Source organism: Nematolebias whitei, chromosome 6, assembly GCF_014905685.2.
Source record: "Nematolebias whitei isolate Nwh7 chromosome 6, NemWhi1, whole genome shotgun sequence".
Classification (NCBI taxonomy): domain Eukaryota; kingdom Metazoa; phylum Chordata; class Actinopteri; order Cyprinodontiformes; family Rivulidae; genus Nematolebias; species Nematolebias whitei.
This window is the reverse complement of record NC_056503.1, coordinates 11,766,259-11,782,359: the sequence shown is the minus strand read 5'-3', so window position 1 is coordinate 11,782,359 and position 16,101 is coordinate 11,766,259. Positions and strand designations below refer to the sequence as shown.

General features: G+C 40.4%; 1 protein-coding gene across 2 annotated transcripts in view; it reads right to left on the bottom strand.

Moving 5' to 3' along the window:
- Positions 1 to 285: 285 nt before the first annotated feature.
- stard10 (StAR-related lipid transfer (START) domain containing 10) overlaps positions 286 to 16,101 on the bottom strand; it is a 36,789-nt gene continuing 20,973 nt past the window's right edge. For both annotated transcript variants that reach the window (XM_037678038.1, XM_037678037.1), the window contains exons 3-7: positions 10,417 to 10,564; positions 10,215 to 10,318; positions 3,567 to 3,684; positions 3,031 to 3,083; positions 286 to 1,208 (exon numbers count right to left, since the gene is read on the bottom strand). In XM_037678038.1, coding sequence (XP_037533966.1) covers positions 1,002 to 1,208; positions 3,031 to 3,083; positions 3,567 to 3,684; positions 10,215 to 10,318; positions 10,417 to 10,564 — 630 coding nt within the window. In that variant the 3' untranslated portion in view covers positions 286 to 1,001. The remainder of the gene's footprint in view (positions 1,209 to 3,030; positions 3,084 to 3,566; positions 3,685 to 10,214; positions 10,319 to 10,416; positions 10,565 to 16,101) is intronic.

Below are 16,101 nucleotides of genomic sequence, written 5' to 3'. Positions count from 1 at the left end.
GCCACTGAGCACTATTTGAATCCATGGATGCATACGATCAAGAAAACCCACATCACGTTCCAGCAAGAAGGTTAATTAGAATCGGCTGCAGGTCGTGGTGTTGGCCTGATCCAATGTTCATGGCAGCACAAATTTGAATTAAAAAATAAAATAGATTCTGTGTTTGAAAGGATGTGCACACGAGAGGCGATCATCAGTTCAATGACTCTTAACTAAAGCGTGAAAACCTCCAAAGCTGTGGAAAAGCATATACGAACACATTGAAATAAAAAGTCAGGTCACAAGTGAAAGTTGAAAAACCTTTGTAGGAATCTGAATTTATTTAAAGTCTACTTATATCCATACATCTCTTAAACAGAGAAGCAAACAGTACGTAAATCTGCATGTGTGAGAGAGAGAAAGGGATTAAAGTTGGGTTCCAGCTGCCTTCTGCACACCTGCATAATTATGTGCTTACAGAATGTGATAGGCACACAATGAGCAACAGATAGACAGTATAGGCAGAGGCAAACGAACTGAATGTGAACAGATCTGAATCTATACCACTGAGGCATTGTCCTGATGAGTAAGGCTATGTAGCTGAAAAGGAGAAAAATCAGCTTTTTGTCTGTCATATCCTAAATACCAGCAGGAATGTGGAAGTTCAGTTAAATCTATGTGAAAATATATTTATGTTATTTGTATGTGTCCTGATTTTAAAATGCTGAAATCACTAGAAGAAGAAGATAAATTAGATACTTTTCTGGTTTTTCCAAATGATTGTTTGTAAAAGTATATAAGATAGAGAAAGTATTTGTGTATGTATTTATGTGACCGAGTTGGTAAAGCCTTTGTGCATGAATGCCTACATACATGCTCTCATCAATGTTTGCATTGCATGTACAATATACATTCTACAAACAAAATCACACGTACATACATTTATGAATGTTAAACAAGTGTGTATGTATCCCTGCATTGCTGTTTGTATGAACGCATGACTGTCAGTGTATTTATTTGTGTTAGTCGCTGTCTCCTCTCTCGTGAGTCTCAGCCAAGCAGCTCTCATCAATATTCTCCAGACTCTCAGCATGTTGAATGCTCAGGTCGGAGAGTGGGATGCTGGGTAACGTAGTTTGTTCGGGGTACAGCCAGGGCTTGAAGCCAGGGTTATGTCTCTGCTTCCACTCTGAATACTTCAAACAGGCCTTGTTGATCTTTTTCATTGCCTGAACAAAAAACAAAAAAAAAACAACACAAAAAGTAAAAAGACAGACCACATGTATGATTAATACAAAGATCTGCAATGATCTCTAGAAAATAAGCTAGTAGAAAGGATAGGAAGGATTGTTAGAAAATCAGTTTACTTGGAGAAGTAAAATGGTGGGCTGAACTTGACAGACAAAAAGAAATACTGAAGAACACAAGATGAAGCAGTACACTGAGGTCCCCCTTCAATGAAATATTTGAATAGTGAATGTTTGTAGTTTTCAAGACGAGTGTTTTTCTGAAGCTAACCACTAATTCGCCAATTAAAAAAAAAAAAAAAAAAAAAAAGCTTTGCTAGCACTAAACTGCTAAACAGATTTTCAACAATTAGCGGAAGCTAACAATAAAGTGCTAACTTTGATCATACACTGCTGTCACTGACACTAAGACTGCCTGTGATGTGACAACGTTGTAGTGAACAACTCAAAACGGTTCATAAATCACAAGTAAAGTGTCATGTCCTGTTCAGAGGTGAACCTTCAGAAATTAATCAGGTCCATCAGAACCAAAGAGGTGGAGCAGAACGCTGCAGTGCTGAAGCAGAGTGATGCATTCAATGTGTGTCGGACGTCTCCCTCATGTCATTTACTTTAATGAATTAACTCATTTTATTGATCCTCTTTGTGGTTAACTACTTTTATAAACTACCTACAAAGTTGCTGTGAATCAATATTCTCTATCTAATAAATGTTTGTATTAAAGTAAAGATGTGTAAAATCATGTGTGAGAGAGTCACATCCCAGAAACAATGTGGGCATTGCAAAGCATCCTGGGGAGGAATTATGTGTACAATGACTGTTTATGATGTTTCTGAGTGTGGTAATGGGTTTTTCATGTTATTTTCTTGCTCTGGTTTGACGTTTATGTTAAAGTTTCTGTTCCTGGCTGTAAACTGACACCACGAGTCAGAGACGGTTTGTGGTGGGTATGAGGGGGGAAAGCACTGTGGGGTGGTGATGGAATTGGGTGGTGTTTAGCTTTGCTTAGCTCTGCATAGCATAGCTCCGATAAACTACTATTCTCCTGTACGCTTTTAGTGCAGAGAACAATCCTGATAAGAATTTAGCAGAAACTAATTCCCATTTATTTATATATATATATATATATATATACATACACATACACATACATACACACAACGGTATATATATAAATAAATAAATGCATGCGTGCCAACCCCATTTTCAAAAGAGACCTTCCTTACGCCTAAGACACAGCTGCACACACCAAAATGGAAGTAGATACCTCACTCATTATTCAATTTGTCACAACATGCGCAAACAGATGGAGGGTATTTCCAATTCCCCCGTTTTATTTTGGGACGGGGGACAACAAGTGATAGTATAAAAGGAGTCAGAAGAAACGATGTGAAAAGACGACAGAGATGGATCAAAGGTGAAGAAGCCTGAGTGCCGACTTGAGAAGAAACAAGAACAGAAATAACACTTTTCCTGAATATCAGAGCAAAATCATCAATTTTACACATTTCTAACACTTTCAATATAATTTGAATGCATCCGTTTATAATGTCAAAATCTAAAATCCTGTTGTTGGTTTTAAAAGAAACTAAAGTTAAAACTGAAACGTTTTTCCTGGTAAAGTCATGCCTATTTTTTGTACATCTTTCTTTCTGAGCAGCTCTTATCCATCCAAGGACACTCTCTGCAAAGTCTGTCCACACAATTTAAAAAACTGTAAACACACATTTCTGAAAGAGCACATTTCCATGTGGACAAATACAAATACTTACAGGATCCCTGTTAATATGTTCATGTGACTTACATGAGGAGCGAGGAAGTGAGAAGACTTGTTGACAACCCACTTGGGTAATGAACCTGTAAAGAGAGGCAGGATGAGATGAGTCAAGACAAAATGGTGTGAGGGTGACAAAATCAAACGCCAATACGATGAGGAGGCTTGAAAAGGGATTTTTAGGATTATTTTAAAACATGCCACATGAAACACATCAAAGAGAGGCTTAGTAACATGCTTCTCACTACATTCATACACACTTAAGCACAATAAGACCAGGTAGTTATAGAAGTTTACACATTTTATATTGTTTGAACCCAGAGGAGCAACAGAAGAGGTGATTTTAAGGGAAACAGACATAAATAAATGGGATAAAACAGAAAAATAATGTGGTAAAAAACAGAAGTGAGACAGTGAAATAGACCGTCCTTGATATGGTTACTATGACAACTCATTTTGACATAAAGGCAGAGGAATGAATAATTCATAGAGCATGCATTAAGCACCAGGGTGAGTGAACTGGTAGGATTTTAATCATTATAAATGTGTGTGTGAGATTGATTTACCTCGTGGATCTACCTGGGCCATGTAAGTAAGGGTGCAGTGATTAGGACCCGTGCTCTGGATCATGTAACCTGTCTGAAGGGAAACAGCTCGCACCATGTCCTTTTTAGGCGGGTATTTCTGTGGAGACAATAACTGTACAATTATGCATACGTAGAATTAGGAAAATGTTAATCCCTTGATTATTTTAATATCCATAGACATAACTTTTATCTTAAAATATATGTTATGTCTTAAAGCTTCCATACACTCTTAAGTTAAACGATAGTTCAGATCTGGAAAAACAGGGTCTGTGGAACAAATGTCTTACCTGTTGCAGACTGCTCTTTGAATGAATTTAGTTTGGAGAAATAAAGATCTGTGGGAATCTGAGTGGACAACTGAGCTAACAGCTAGTCTAAACAAGGTCAAGACCAAAGTGGATTGCTGCTAGGCCAGTCACGATAACAAATGTTGCTGGGCAATTGTCTCAGAGATTATTGCGATAAATGATAATATTGTTTGAATTTGACAATAATTAGTAATTATTGTCAATATCAAGAAGAAATGTTGCTTAATTTGTTTTGTGTGTAGTACAGTTTTTCACCACTGGATGGCAGTAGAAGACTGTTTGAACCTAAGGATGGATACTGAGGGAGCGAGCAGCGTGTCTCTAAGAAAAATGGGAGGGAGGCCCTTTGACGTGACATGGGTCGTCTATCCTTCCTTTTTTTTGGTTCCCTAAATGGAGGACCCTCGGTGTGGTTTGAGCTCTTTAGCACAGCATTTTTCACACAAAGCTTTTAATGTAAAAATATCAGTAAACAACTTCTCAGCTTCTTTTATCAGATAAAAACAACTTTTTACATGAAGGCACGGGTTTCAACCGTGAATTTTGGAGCTTCGACAAGACCGAGGTTTGTTCCCCGAGGTCGGCCTGTTAGCTTAGCTCGTAGCTTAGCTTCTCAGCTTAGCTGCTTTTAATGATCTCAAAACGTGATTTTGGAGGGGTAAAACAGATTTTAAAGAGAAAAGAGAAAGGGAGATGTCAGTGAAGAACACCGGAGTTGAGCCTTTTGTCATCCAGTGTCTTCAGTAGAAAGAGAGAAACGTGAAGAAACGATAAAGCCGATAAATGAAAACGAGGTTGATAATTTCCATTTATCATGCGGTTAACTGATTTATCTCAACAGGCCTAATTGCTACCATCCTAAAACAACTCCAATCTCCATAGGATATACTATAACAGCTTTTCATCACTTTCTGTTACACATTTTACAATTTACATTTAATTCCATCTTTTTTCAAGTGCTAATAGCAGCAGCAGCTAGCTGCTTCTGGTGCAGCCTGAGATTTTTCTTGCTCTATCATCATATTTCTGCCAGAATGACCGTGTATTGCAAACTGACACTGCAAAGGTTTATAAAACAATGTTCACAGGAGCTTCTATGACATTTATGAGGATTCAGTTTTAAGATGGCAGTAATCTACTTCGGTCTTTGCGCAGCTCACACTGTTAGCTTGTCAATCTGCAACAGCACTGTCGTTTTCGCAGAGCCCCACTTCAAAACATCTGAACTATCCCTTTAACCTAGATTAATAAGTGTGCATCATAAACACATGCAACAATGATGAAATGTTCCTTATTTTCTGATGAAAGCCCCTCAACACCAAAGGACTGTGTAGGGTCTGTGGAACAAATAATATCTTACCTGTTGTAGATTGCTCTTTATTTACCTTCATTTTTATTATTATTATTATTTACCTCTTTATTTATTTACTCTTTATTTACCATTTATGTTTTGTCCAACAAAAATAAGTGGTGCTATTTCTGATCAGGACAGTTAACTCCTTCGGCCATGAGGCTACAGTGCCTTTAAAAAGTATTCACTCCCTTAAATGTTTTAGGCCTTTATTGTTGGCATAAATCAATCACGGTTGATATAAATTAGACTTTATAACAAAAAAATTAAAAAAGAAATCTCTCCCAATATCAAAGTGAAATCTAATTTCTATAAAGTAATACCGATTTAATAAAAATGAAATGTGAAATAACCGTGAAACTTTAACGTGACAGAGCAGGCCTGTCACAATAATAAATTTTGCTGGGTGATTAATTGTCTCAGAAATTATTGTGATAAATGATAATATTGTTTGAAATTTGACAATAATTAGTAATTATTGTCAAAAAAATTTTTTGTTAATTTGTTTAGAGTTTAATGCCTTTTTTGCACACTGGATGGCAGTATAAGACGTTTTGAACCAAAGGATGGATAGTGAGGGAGCGAGCAGCACGTCGCTTTAACAAAAATGGGAGGGAGGCCCCTTGACGTGACATGGTCTCTCTCCCTCCTTTTTTTCGGTTCTCAAAATGGCGGACGCTCAGTGTGGTTTGAGCTCTTTAACATAGCATTTTTCACACAAAATTTTTTATTTAAAGAAATCAGTAAACAAGTTCTCAGCTTCTAACGTGACTGTCCTAATTCAACTCAGAGAAACGTACATAAGTACAAGTCCAGGGATGGATGCAAAAGGATTTCCAAGTCCTTAAACATAACTAGGAGTTTCATCAAAGTTCATGCACAATAATCCAGGTAAAAATCCAACCAAGTTCAGTCAGGTCTTACGGACGGTTTATTTTTTTGTAGAAATATTTCGTCCTTCATCCAAAGGACTTCATCAGTCCAAGGAGCCACAAACAAACTCAGTCCCACAAGCAGAACACTCCCATAGTAGACCAACCAGTTTGCTGGTGGTAAGATGGTTTCTGTGGCCCGCCCTCTCCCTCGTCGACTCCTCAGAGGAAGCCACAGCCAAAGTGGTTCAAAACATCAAAGTTCATGCTCAATAATCCAGGTAGAAAATCCAACAAAGTTCAGTCAAGTCATCTGGATGGCTTCTTTTTAATAACTAGGAGTTCTGTTTAATTCACCACCAAGAAATGGAAAGAATATGGGATATGTGTAAGGTCGTTTTCACACCTGATAGTCCGGTAGACTCGGTTCGGGACCAATATTCATGACCTTTTGTTACATTTGAGCTGGTGCGTTTGCATTCACACTGCACTGTGGAGTCGAGTCAACCTGTTGAACCAAACTATTCCCCCGCTCGCCTGTGGGGGCGCTGCACCAAGAACTACTGACAGAAACGACACAAAAACCTCTGAAGACACGTCTTCTTCTTCTTCTGTAAATACAAATAAAAACGAAGGGGCATCAAGTTTTAGCAGTTTTAGGAGTTATATTTTGTCATTTTTCAAAAATGGACTTAGCATGAGCAGGAGATGAGACAGAAGACCATGCAGAATGTTGTTTTTCCACACTAGGCAGCTGACGGCTCCATATAAGGTCAGAGAAATGTGTGTTTGTTTACCCTGCGGAGCGGGTCTGGTCTGTTTACATTCACACTGTACTCAAACCGCGCTGGAGTTCTCTTCTACCGGACCGAGACCTAGGTTTAGGCCCGGGCCAGAGTTCGCCTTTTTGTTCCGTGACAGAGTTCGATGGTGCGTTCACACCTCCCTAAACGAGCCGGACTTTCTAGGAAAACGAGCTAGAGTTCGATTAAAGCGGACTAAACAGGGCTGGTGTGAATGCACCCTAAATGTACGAGGAGCGGGATGTTCTCACAAACTGAGTGACCGTGCCAGAAGGAGAATAGTAAGGGAGACCACCATGACTAGGCCTGTCGCAATAAACAATAAATCAATTAATCGCATGATAAATGAAAATTATCCACCTCATTGTCATTTATTGGCTTTATCGTTTCTTCGTGTCTCTTTCTACTGAAGACACTGGATGACAAACGGCTCATCTCCAGTGTTCTTCACTGACCGCTCCCTTTCTCTTTAAAATCTGTTTTAACAATCCAAAGTTAAAAGCAGCTAAGCTGAGAAGCTAAGCTACGAGCTAAGCTAACAGGTCGACCTCGGGGAAAAAATCTTTTGTCTTGTCAAAGCTCCAAAATTCACGGTTGAAACCAGTGCCTTCGTGGAAAAAGTTGTTGTTCTCTTCAAAAAGAAACTGAGAACTTGTTTACTGATTTTTTTATTAAAAGCTTTGTGTGACAAATGCTATGCAAAAGAGCTCAAACCACACCGAGGGTCCTCCATTAAGAGAACTGAAAAATAGGAACAAGAGACTGCCCATGTCGTGAGGCCTCCTACCCATTTTTCTTAAAGAGACACACTGCTCACTCTCTCACTATCCATCCTTCGGTTCAAACAGTCATATACTGCCATCCAGTGGCCAAAAAAGGTGCTACACACAAATATTAAACATTTCTTCTTAAATTTGACAAGAATGACTAATTACTGTCAAATTTCCAACAATAATATTGTTTATCGCAATAATTTCTAAGACAATTAATCGCCCAGCAACATTTGTTATCGTGACAGGTCTAACCATGACACCTGTGACCACTTTGAAGGAGTTTGAAGGAGAAAGAAGAAACAAGTCTATGCATACGACTGTTGCCCAGGTTCTTCATCAGTCTAAGGAAAAGAAAAAAGCCACTGTTGAATAAAACAAAATAAATCTAGGCCAGTGTCTTTAAACAGTCTAAATAAACTCAAGTTAAGATTTAATATAATTTATTTTCAACTATGACTTTCTCTGTCACTCTCTCATTAAGCTTAGAGTGGTCAACATTTGTATGCACAGTCTCTCCCATCTCACCTGCTCAAGCTTGTAACTCCTTCAGAGTCATTATAATGACATACAGAACTTGTTAGCTGGCACTGACTGAGACAGACGCACTGCAGAGCTCCAGCAGAGACACACACACAGGAGTGCACTTAAAGGAGAACTTGACAGAACTGCTTTCCTCTCAGCTTTTTGGTGCTTTTTTTTTTTTTGCGACAGCACTTCTCCACTAATAGGTTACAGTGTGGGAGCTTCTCCTGACAGAGCACAGTAACAGCTTCCATGAATCATCTGCAGGTTTCTGGGAAATCAGAGCATCATCATGTTCTGTCTAATAGATTTTTAAGGACTGCAGAAAATTTTATGCATCTCTCCATATGCTCAGGACACCAGGAAGCTTCAGATTATTTGATCTGAGAATATAATTCATTACAAAGCTCAACGATAAAATTCGTCTAAGTTTTTCTGTTGTTTGCTGGTCCCAACATTAAAAATGTTCAAATTGAAGACAATCCTTTTGGTATACAGGCACTTTAAATTTTGAAATGGTGACTTGGCATTTTAAAATCTGGATATACAATTCTGACTAAACAAGGCACCTAACTGACTGTGTGCAGCAGATGATGTTGAAAAGGTATTTAGTTATTATTTAAGAAAATAAAAAGGGGAAATAAGAAGCTTGGAAATAAATAATTCATCCCAAAACGAGATCTGTGAAGTAAATAAAGTGGTAGTATTACAAAATAAAGGTCCACCAAAACAAGGAAATGTAAAATTCAGTAAAAAAAAATTAAAACGACACTTGAAACAAAATATTTTCCATTTTATTTTCAAAAACAATTTTATTTCGTTGCACTAACATCAAATTATTTATTTTTTTATATAAAGCATTAAAAAAAATTCTGTCATGTATAATCACTTCATGGGCATATTTATTAACTTGACTAGTTTAAACTATTATTTTTAAGTGTTGATTATTTATTAGATATTGATAGAATCTGCAATTCCATATGTGAATATTTGAGTTCACAAGTCCCACTACCTTGAGCGCACGCACGCACGCACGCACGCACGCACACACACACACACACACACACACAGTCTATTGTCTATAAACTAATTGATGTAGGAATGCAGTAGGCCTTCAACAGCTGAGTCACATGAAATGACTTATCCTTTTGTAAACTTTGAAGAATTAAAACTAAAAAAGAGAAGAAGAAACACAGAGAAAGGTGAAGAAAAAGATATTTCCAAACAAAAAAACAGAAGTAAATTCAAAAAATGAACATTAGGATAAAGAAAACCTGACAGGAAATGCCACTGGCAAATCAACTGATTTAACTAATCAGTATCTCCGTAACAATATGTAAATTATGGCATAATAACTGTAATCTGGTAGTTGGTAAAATATGATAAGTAGAGAAAACTTGTCCATAAGTCAAGACAAAAAATAAATAAACTGGCACATTGATAGAAGAGGTTTCAAGGCCTGATTCCAAAATGTCACCAACATGGTTTCAGTGCTCTCTAATCACCACATTAGCTTGTTTTACTGCTTTGTGGCAATGAAATTATATTAAATTACTCACGCTCTTAGAAAGCCTGATCAGAGGCCAACCTAAAAATATAATGTTCAACTTTATCAACTTAAGCATTAGTTGAATAGAAGACGTGCTGGCCCGCATTACATGTACTGTAAAAACATCAAGGCCTGAACAGGCTGTTGTTTGACTGGTGCCAACCGGTCTGCTCTTCCTGGATGGATCCCTTCTCTATAAGTGGAACTTGAGTGTCCAGAGAGAGCTTCGTTTCACCTTCTCTCTACAGCTACACTACGCTGCTCTTCATAAACTGAACCAATGTTCATTTCAGCTCAGCCAACAAGCACTCATTTAAAGTGAGACTTGTTTCACAATGCTACGTTAGCATTCCTATTCAATGCTGAACACACACTGAGGTTTATGATGGGTGAATGAGCCGGGCCAGAGCGTGCGCACACCTTCCGTTTCTGTGTGCATGTATACTCACGGCATGTTTAACAGAGTAGTTCATGATGATGTAATCTTTTCCGATTGGCAGCCAGGAGCGAAGTGTGATGACATCACGGTTCCGAAGAGGTTTTGGACACTTCCCTTTAAAACATACAAAGTAACTTCAATAAAAACAAATAAATAAAGTTTAATAAGCCAAATGAGCCAACACTTGATCGTACTCCAAGTGTGCAACATACAAGAGTAGTAACCAACGTCTGCGTTGACCGTTAGCTTTCCGATATCAAACGTCTCGATCACATTAGAGTCCCATTTTCTTCTGTATTCGATGTCATGCAGAACATCGTACATCGTCTCACCTGGCACATCTTTACACACCATGCGACACTGAAAGAAAAGTAATAAACCCTTGTTTTTTACATGAAACAGAAACAGCATTACAAGTAAACAAAACTAAGCAAATATTTACTGAATTACTGTATGTACGATTGTGCAGAGCCTAAACAACTGCTTTGTATCTAATTTTTGACACAGTTGATTGCTCATTGAGCAGTAGAAGAAATGGAAAGGATTTCTGGTGTAGCCTTAAACTGGTTTCCTTTAATACAATTTAAAGTGTGGCTACCGATTACAGCGCCACTGACCTGTGGGATGCTTCAGGGATCTATATTTGGAAAAGCTTTATTTTTATGATTTATTTTATATACAGTACATGCTTCTTTTGGTCCCTCTACAAATAATCAGTTGAGTGTTTAATTTCGGCTTATCTGATGACATTCATCCTTATTGGTCCTTAAAACCTGATGACCTAGCAAATATAGCTCTCCCACACAGTTGTATGACTGAGATCATCAGCCAGACATCTAATTTACTGATTTTTGCCCATAACCAAGTTCTTGACGAGTAATCACATAAAATTTGTAATTAATTAAAATAAAATAAAAAATATTTGACTACTTTTGGCTCTTTTTATTTTCAAGGGTTGCCACAGCGAGTCATCCTCTGCCTTTCCACTTGGTCTCTTGGACACAAAACATCTACCTTCCTTCTCTGCATCATGTCAGCCTGCTCTCTATCTTTGCCTGTCATTGTCCCCACATTTAGAGTTGCAACCCTCAATCCTACATGATTGACTTTCCTCTTCTCCCTCTGTCTCTTGACACATTTCTCTGCTCGTGGTTTCTGACTAACAGTAGCACAATTTCTGCTGGCACCCTGTTTGTCCACAGCTCCGGTGGCGGTCATCGTTAACCCGGGCCTCAGCTGATCCAGTATGGTGTTGCTTAAGATTAAAATGCGCACGCTAGTTTTGGTCAAAGTGTTTTCTGTTCACGGGCCCACTGTCTCTAAACTCTGCACCATCACTCCCCTCAATCAACTTAAATTTAACAAATGTTAATTCTGCTGTTCAGTCAAGTTATTTTTACCCAAGAAATGCAGCTGAAGTTGCCCTTCTGTTATCTTAATAACATTTTGAAATCGTAATTCAGGCTTTGAAGTTGATACAATGACACATCTGTTAGACCCCAAAGTTGTTATCAAGGTCTTGTTGTTTCTTGTTCCAGACTGAAAACACAAAGAGATTGTGAATTCACCGTCCCGGGTCTCAGACTGTGGAAGTCATCCTTTGGCAGACAGCTTTCTTGTGAGTTTTAAATCACAGCTAAAGAATGACCTCTTTTCACAGTATTTTTTGTTTGTTTCATCCTTTTTTGATCATCTCCAAAAGTGCTTCATTTTTCTTTGAAATTAAATCATCATTTTGTTTTGACCCATTTCTGTGCTCCTTTTTTTTTTTATTTTTAGCAATTGACTTTAAAAAGTACGGAGCCCCGGAGGGGACATGTCGGATTATTTTCCTTTTGCATTCCCACGCAAAGTAATTTATGATTAATTTTGTATCAGTGGGCCACATGACCTAAAAGATATACATTTTTGTTAAGAGTTTTTGGTTTGGTAATTTGTTGATGGCCCCTAAGCGAACCACTCTGAGGAGGGGCAGACTGAGTGCAGCTGACTGAAATCAGACTGCCTGCATCGGATCGAATGAGGGGAAGACACCGCTGAATCCATGGCGCATGAATGTCCAACGTAAAACTAACTTTACTGCAGTAGCAGACACTGGATATAATTCTATTTAAGACTGATATCAAAATAAAACCCCAAGAACCTAAATTAAGGGTGTAGTGTATTCCATTGTTGCCTTTGTCTATGAGGTAACACCACAGTATTACAAGGGAAAGCAAAAATTTTGCGTGGGAACACAAAACAAAATAAAAAAATCCCCAATGTCACTTCCAGAGCTCCGTAAAAAAGTACTAACTAAAGAAAATGTACTAACTAATTTAAAAACTAAAGATTGTGTACCTTCAATCTGATGTGTAAACAGAGGAAAAATGGTAAAAGGATCCAGCAAAGAATCTCCAACACACAAACAAATATTGTGAATAACGTGTAAATGTTTAGACATCAGCTGGTTGGACAGTGTCAGGGCCAGACAGAAGAATGGCAGTTGGTGTGAGTATAAGAGTTCGACGCAGACAGAAACAACATTAGAGGGACTGGTCACTGGCCATGAATGAGTCATTGTTAGATCTGAGCTCCTGAATGAAAAACAACACATTCAGTGCAGAATAGAGACAAAACAACACAAACGTTGGTTACGTACTGTAACCCCAGATTCTATGAGTATAGGCGTAGCCCTTTAAGGCCCTCGCTAGTGGGTTTTATCCCATCACGCAAAGCGTAGCACTGAAAACTTTAGTCCACGCCCACCTGTCGTGTGGGCCTCACCCGGTCCGTATAAATTATGTTGAGAGCGGGTAATCGGCTCCCAAATAGCTTTTTCTTCAGCCATTTAGGAGCCAGTGAGGCCCAGAGCTTAAAGGGCTACACCTATACTCTCAGAATCTGGGGTTACAGTACGTAACCAACGTTCTATTTTGTATAGGCTTCGCCCTTTAAGGCCCTCGCTAGTGGGTTAAAAGGTGAAGTAGATGTAGTCTATGCCTCACTGGGTCCGTTCAGACACCACATGACGCGCCTGCTTGCACCAAAAAACATTTCATCACTCAGCCCTTCGCGTAATTACGCGCACCATGCACAGACGCACGCTGCATAATTTACGCGTTCCGTGTACATGGGTGCCCCGGAGAGAAAAGTTTTCGACAGGGAAAAGGGGAGAGGCTGAAAACATTGAACAGAGCAGATCAACAGCTCTTCAATACGAACAGGTTAATAAAAAATGAACTGATTAGTAATCAAATGAACTGATTAGTAACATTAGAACAAGACCAACAGTCACAAACTTGTGACTAATAAATATCTCACAATGTAATTGCATGCAGTCAGATGTGAGTTTAAACGAAATTCCATGAAAACAATAAGATTCATTCTGTTAAGGCGCTGAGAACAGAATGTGCCATGGAACGAGCCAAAACATCACGCAGATAGAAGTGAATAAACGAGCAGGGCGATGACCACGCGTCCGCAGTGCAAATATCCTACATTGTCATACCATTATGCAAAGCTGTCGAAGATGCGATTCCTCTGGTCGAGAGCGCCCTGACGTTGTCAGGGGGCTCTAAACCTGATGCTCAGTAAGCTTCAGAAATGGCCTCACACAGCCAGTGTGACAGGCGCTGGGGTGGATAACGGGCGACCTGCAGAAGCGTCTCTATAATGCACAAACAAATGTCGAGTCTGACGCAGTGTGGCCGTGCGTGTTACGTAACATGCCAGCACATGCACAGGGCAGAGGAGATGAAAAGATGTTTCTTCTTCTGATTTGTGGGGAGGGGGGTAAACCCTTCCAACATCATCATTCTTGATTTAAATGAGCTTGTGATGTTTTTAGCCATGAACGCTGGGTTAGGTCTCAGATCAGTTGAGCTGCCATCAGCTTGAATCCTGAGGCAAGACGGAGCAACAAAGAGCAGATAAATCACACACACTCTTCACGAATGTCAAAGCCAACAGCAGGGCTGTTTTAAGTGACAAGAATTTAATCGAAACTTGATCCAACAGCTCGAAAGGAGCTTTGATCAGGGCTTGCAGAACCATCGTTAAGTCCCACTGAGGATCTAGTGGACGTGACACTGGTCTGTGCCTCCGTACACTTTTTTAGAAAATGCTTAATCAGCGGGTGATTAAAAACTGTTTTGTCACCAAAGCCTTCGTGACAGGAGGAAATGGCTGCAGCATACGTTTTAATTGTGCTGAACGCAAGATTTCTGTCCATCAGCTGCTGCAGAAAGGATAGCATGCCACCTAGTGGGCATGAGATGGCCTCTACACCTTTCTCCGTACACCAGCGTTGAAAAGCTGTCCACTTTGATGTGTACAGCGCTGTGGTGGAGGCAGCACGTGAATCCTGGATTGTGTGCACTACTTCTTGAGAGAGTCCCATCTTCTCTAAGCGCATACGCTCAGTGGCCAGACCCAAAGGTGCTGGCCTATTTCTGGGGGACTCCTGATCGCTCCTCCCACCTGGAGGAGAGCATCTTCCCTCCATGGCAGTTTCCATGGACGACCCGATAACAGACGTCGCAGGATTGGAAACCACGGGGCGCTCACGCGCTCTGGGGCTATCAGAATGGCTGACAGTTCTTCCTCCCGAACTCGGTTCGGAGACTGTGATATTAGAGGGACTGGGGGAAATGCGTAAAGGAGCATTTTGGGCCACGGACTATGGGCAAACGCATCCACTCCTAACGGTGGATCGTCCCGTGGGCTCAGTGAGAACCACAGCTGATACTGGGCGTTCTCCCGTGTGGCAAATATGTCCACTTCTGCTCAGCCAAATTTCTCCCAAATCCGAGAAATCCGCTCCGGATGGAGACTCCAGTCCCCATGGCGCGGACCACCCCTGGACATTATGTCCGCTCCTCTGTTCAGGACGCCGGGGATGTACACTGCTCTGATGGAGAGCAGGTTTTTGTGTGCTCAACACAGCAGCTGCCTCGCAATGTGTAACATTTGGGCTGAGCACACGCCCCCCTGCCGGTTTATGTAAGCTGCAGTCACTTTGTTGTCTGTGTGAATCAGAACATGCTGATTCTGCAACACAGGAGCAAAATGTTGGATCACATTCAAAACCGCGAGATATTCCAAAACATTTATACGAGCTAATGTGTGAGGTGGCCACAACCCCCCACCGCCTGAGACAGGCACGTTCCTCCCCAACCTGACAGGGATGCGTCTGTGAAAATTGAGACGTGTGACGTAGGTCTGCTGATAGGGACTCTCTCCGACAGAGTGAGAGGATTTCCCCAACGTTTCAGGTCAGTTCCCAAGGGGGCACAGAAATCATCTGCCTCTTCTGACTTACCGGATCTATACGCAGACGAGCGAACCACCTCTGGAGGCGTCTCATGTGCAGGAAATGGGCTACAGGTGCCGCATTCCCCAGGTCAAGCCACTTTTGAACCAGAAACAGCGGCAGAAGCGCCTGACCTGGGCTACAGAGAAGCAGCACTGGACTGTTGCTCAGTGGTCCAAAGTACTTTTTCGGATGAAAGCAAATTCTGCATGTCATTCGGAAATCAAGGTGCCAGAGTCTGGAGGAAGACTGGGGAGAAGAAAATGCCAAAATGTCAGAAGTCCAGTGTGAAGCACCCACAGTCAGTGATGGTCTGGGGTGCCATGTCAGCTGCTGGTGTTGGTCCACTGTGTTTTATCAAGGGCAGGGTCAATGCAGCTAGCTATCAGGAGATTTTGGAGCACTTCATGCTTCCATCTGCTGAAAAGCTTTATGGAGATGAAGATTTCATTTTTCAGCACGACCTGGCACCTGCTCACAGTGCCAAAACCACTGGTAAATGGTTTACTGACCATGGTATTACTGTGCTCAATTGGCCTGCCAACTCTCCTGACCTGAACCCCATAGAGAACCTGTGGGATATTGTGAAGAGAAAGTTGAGAGA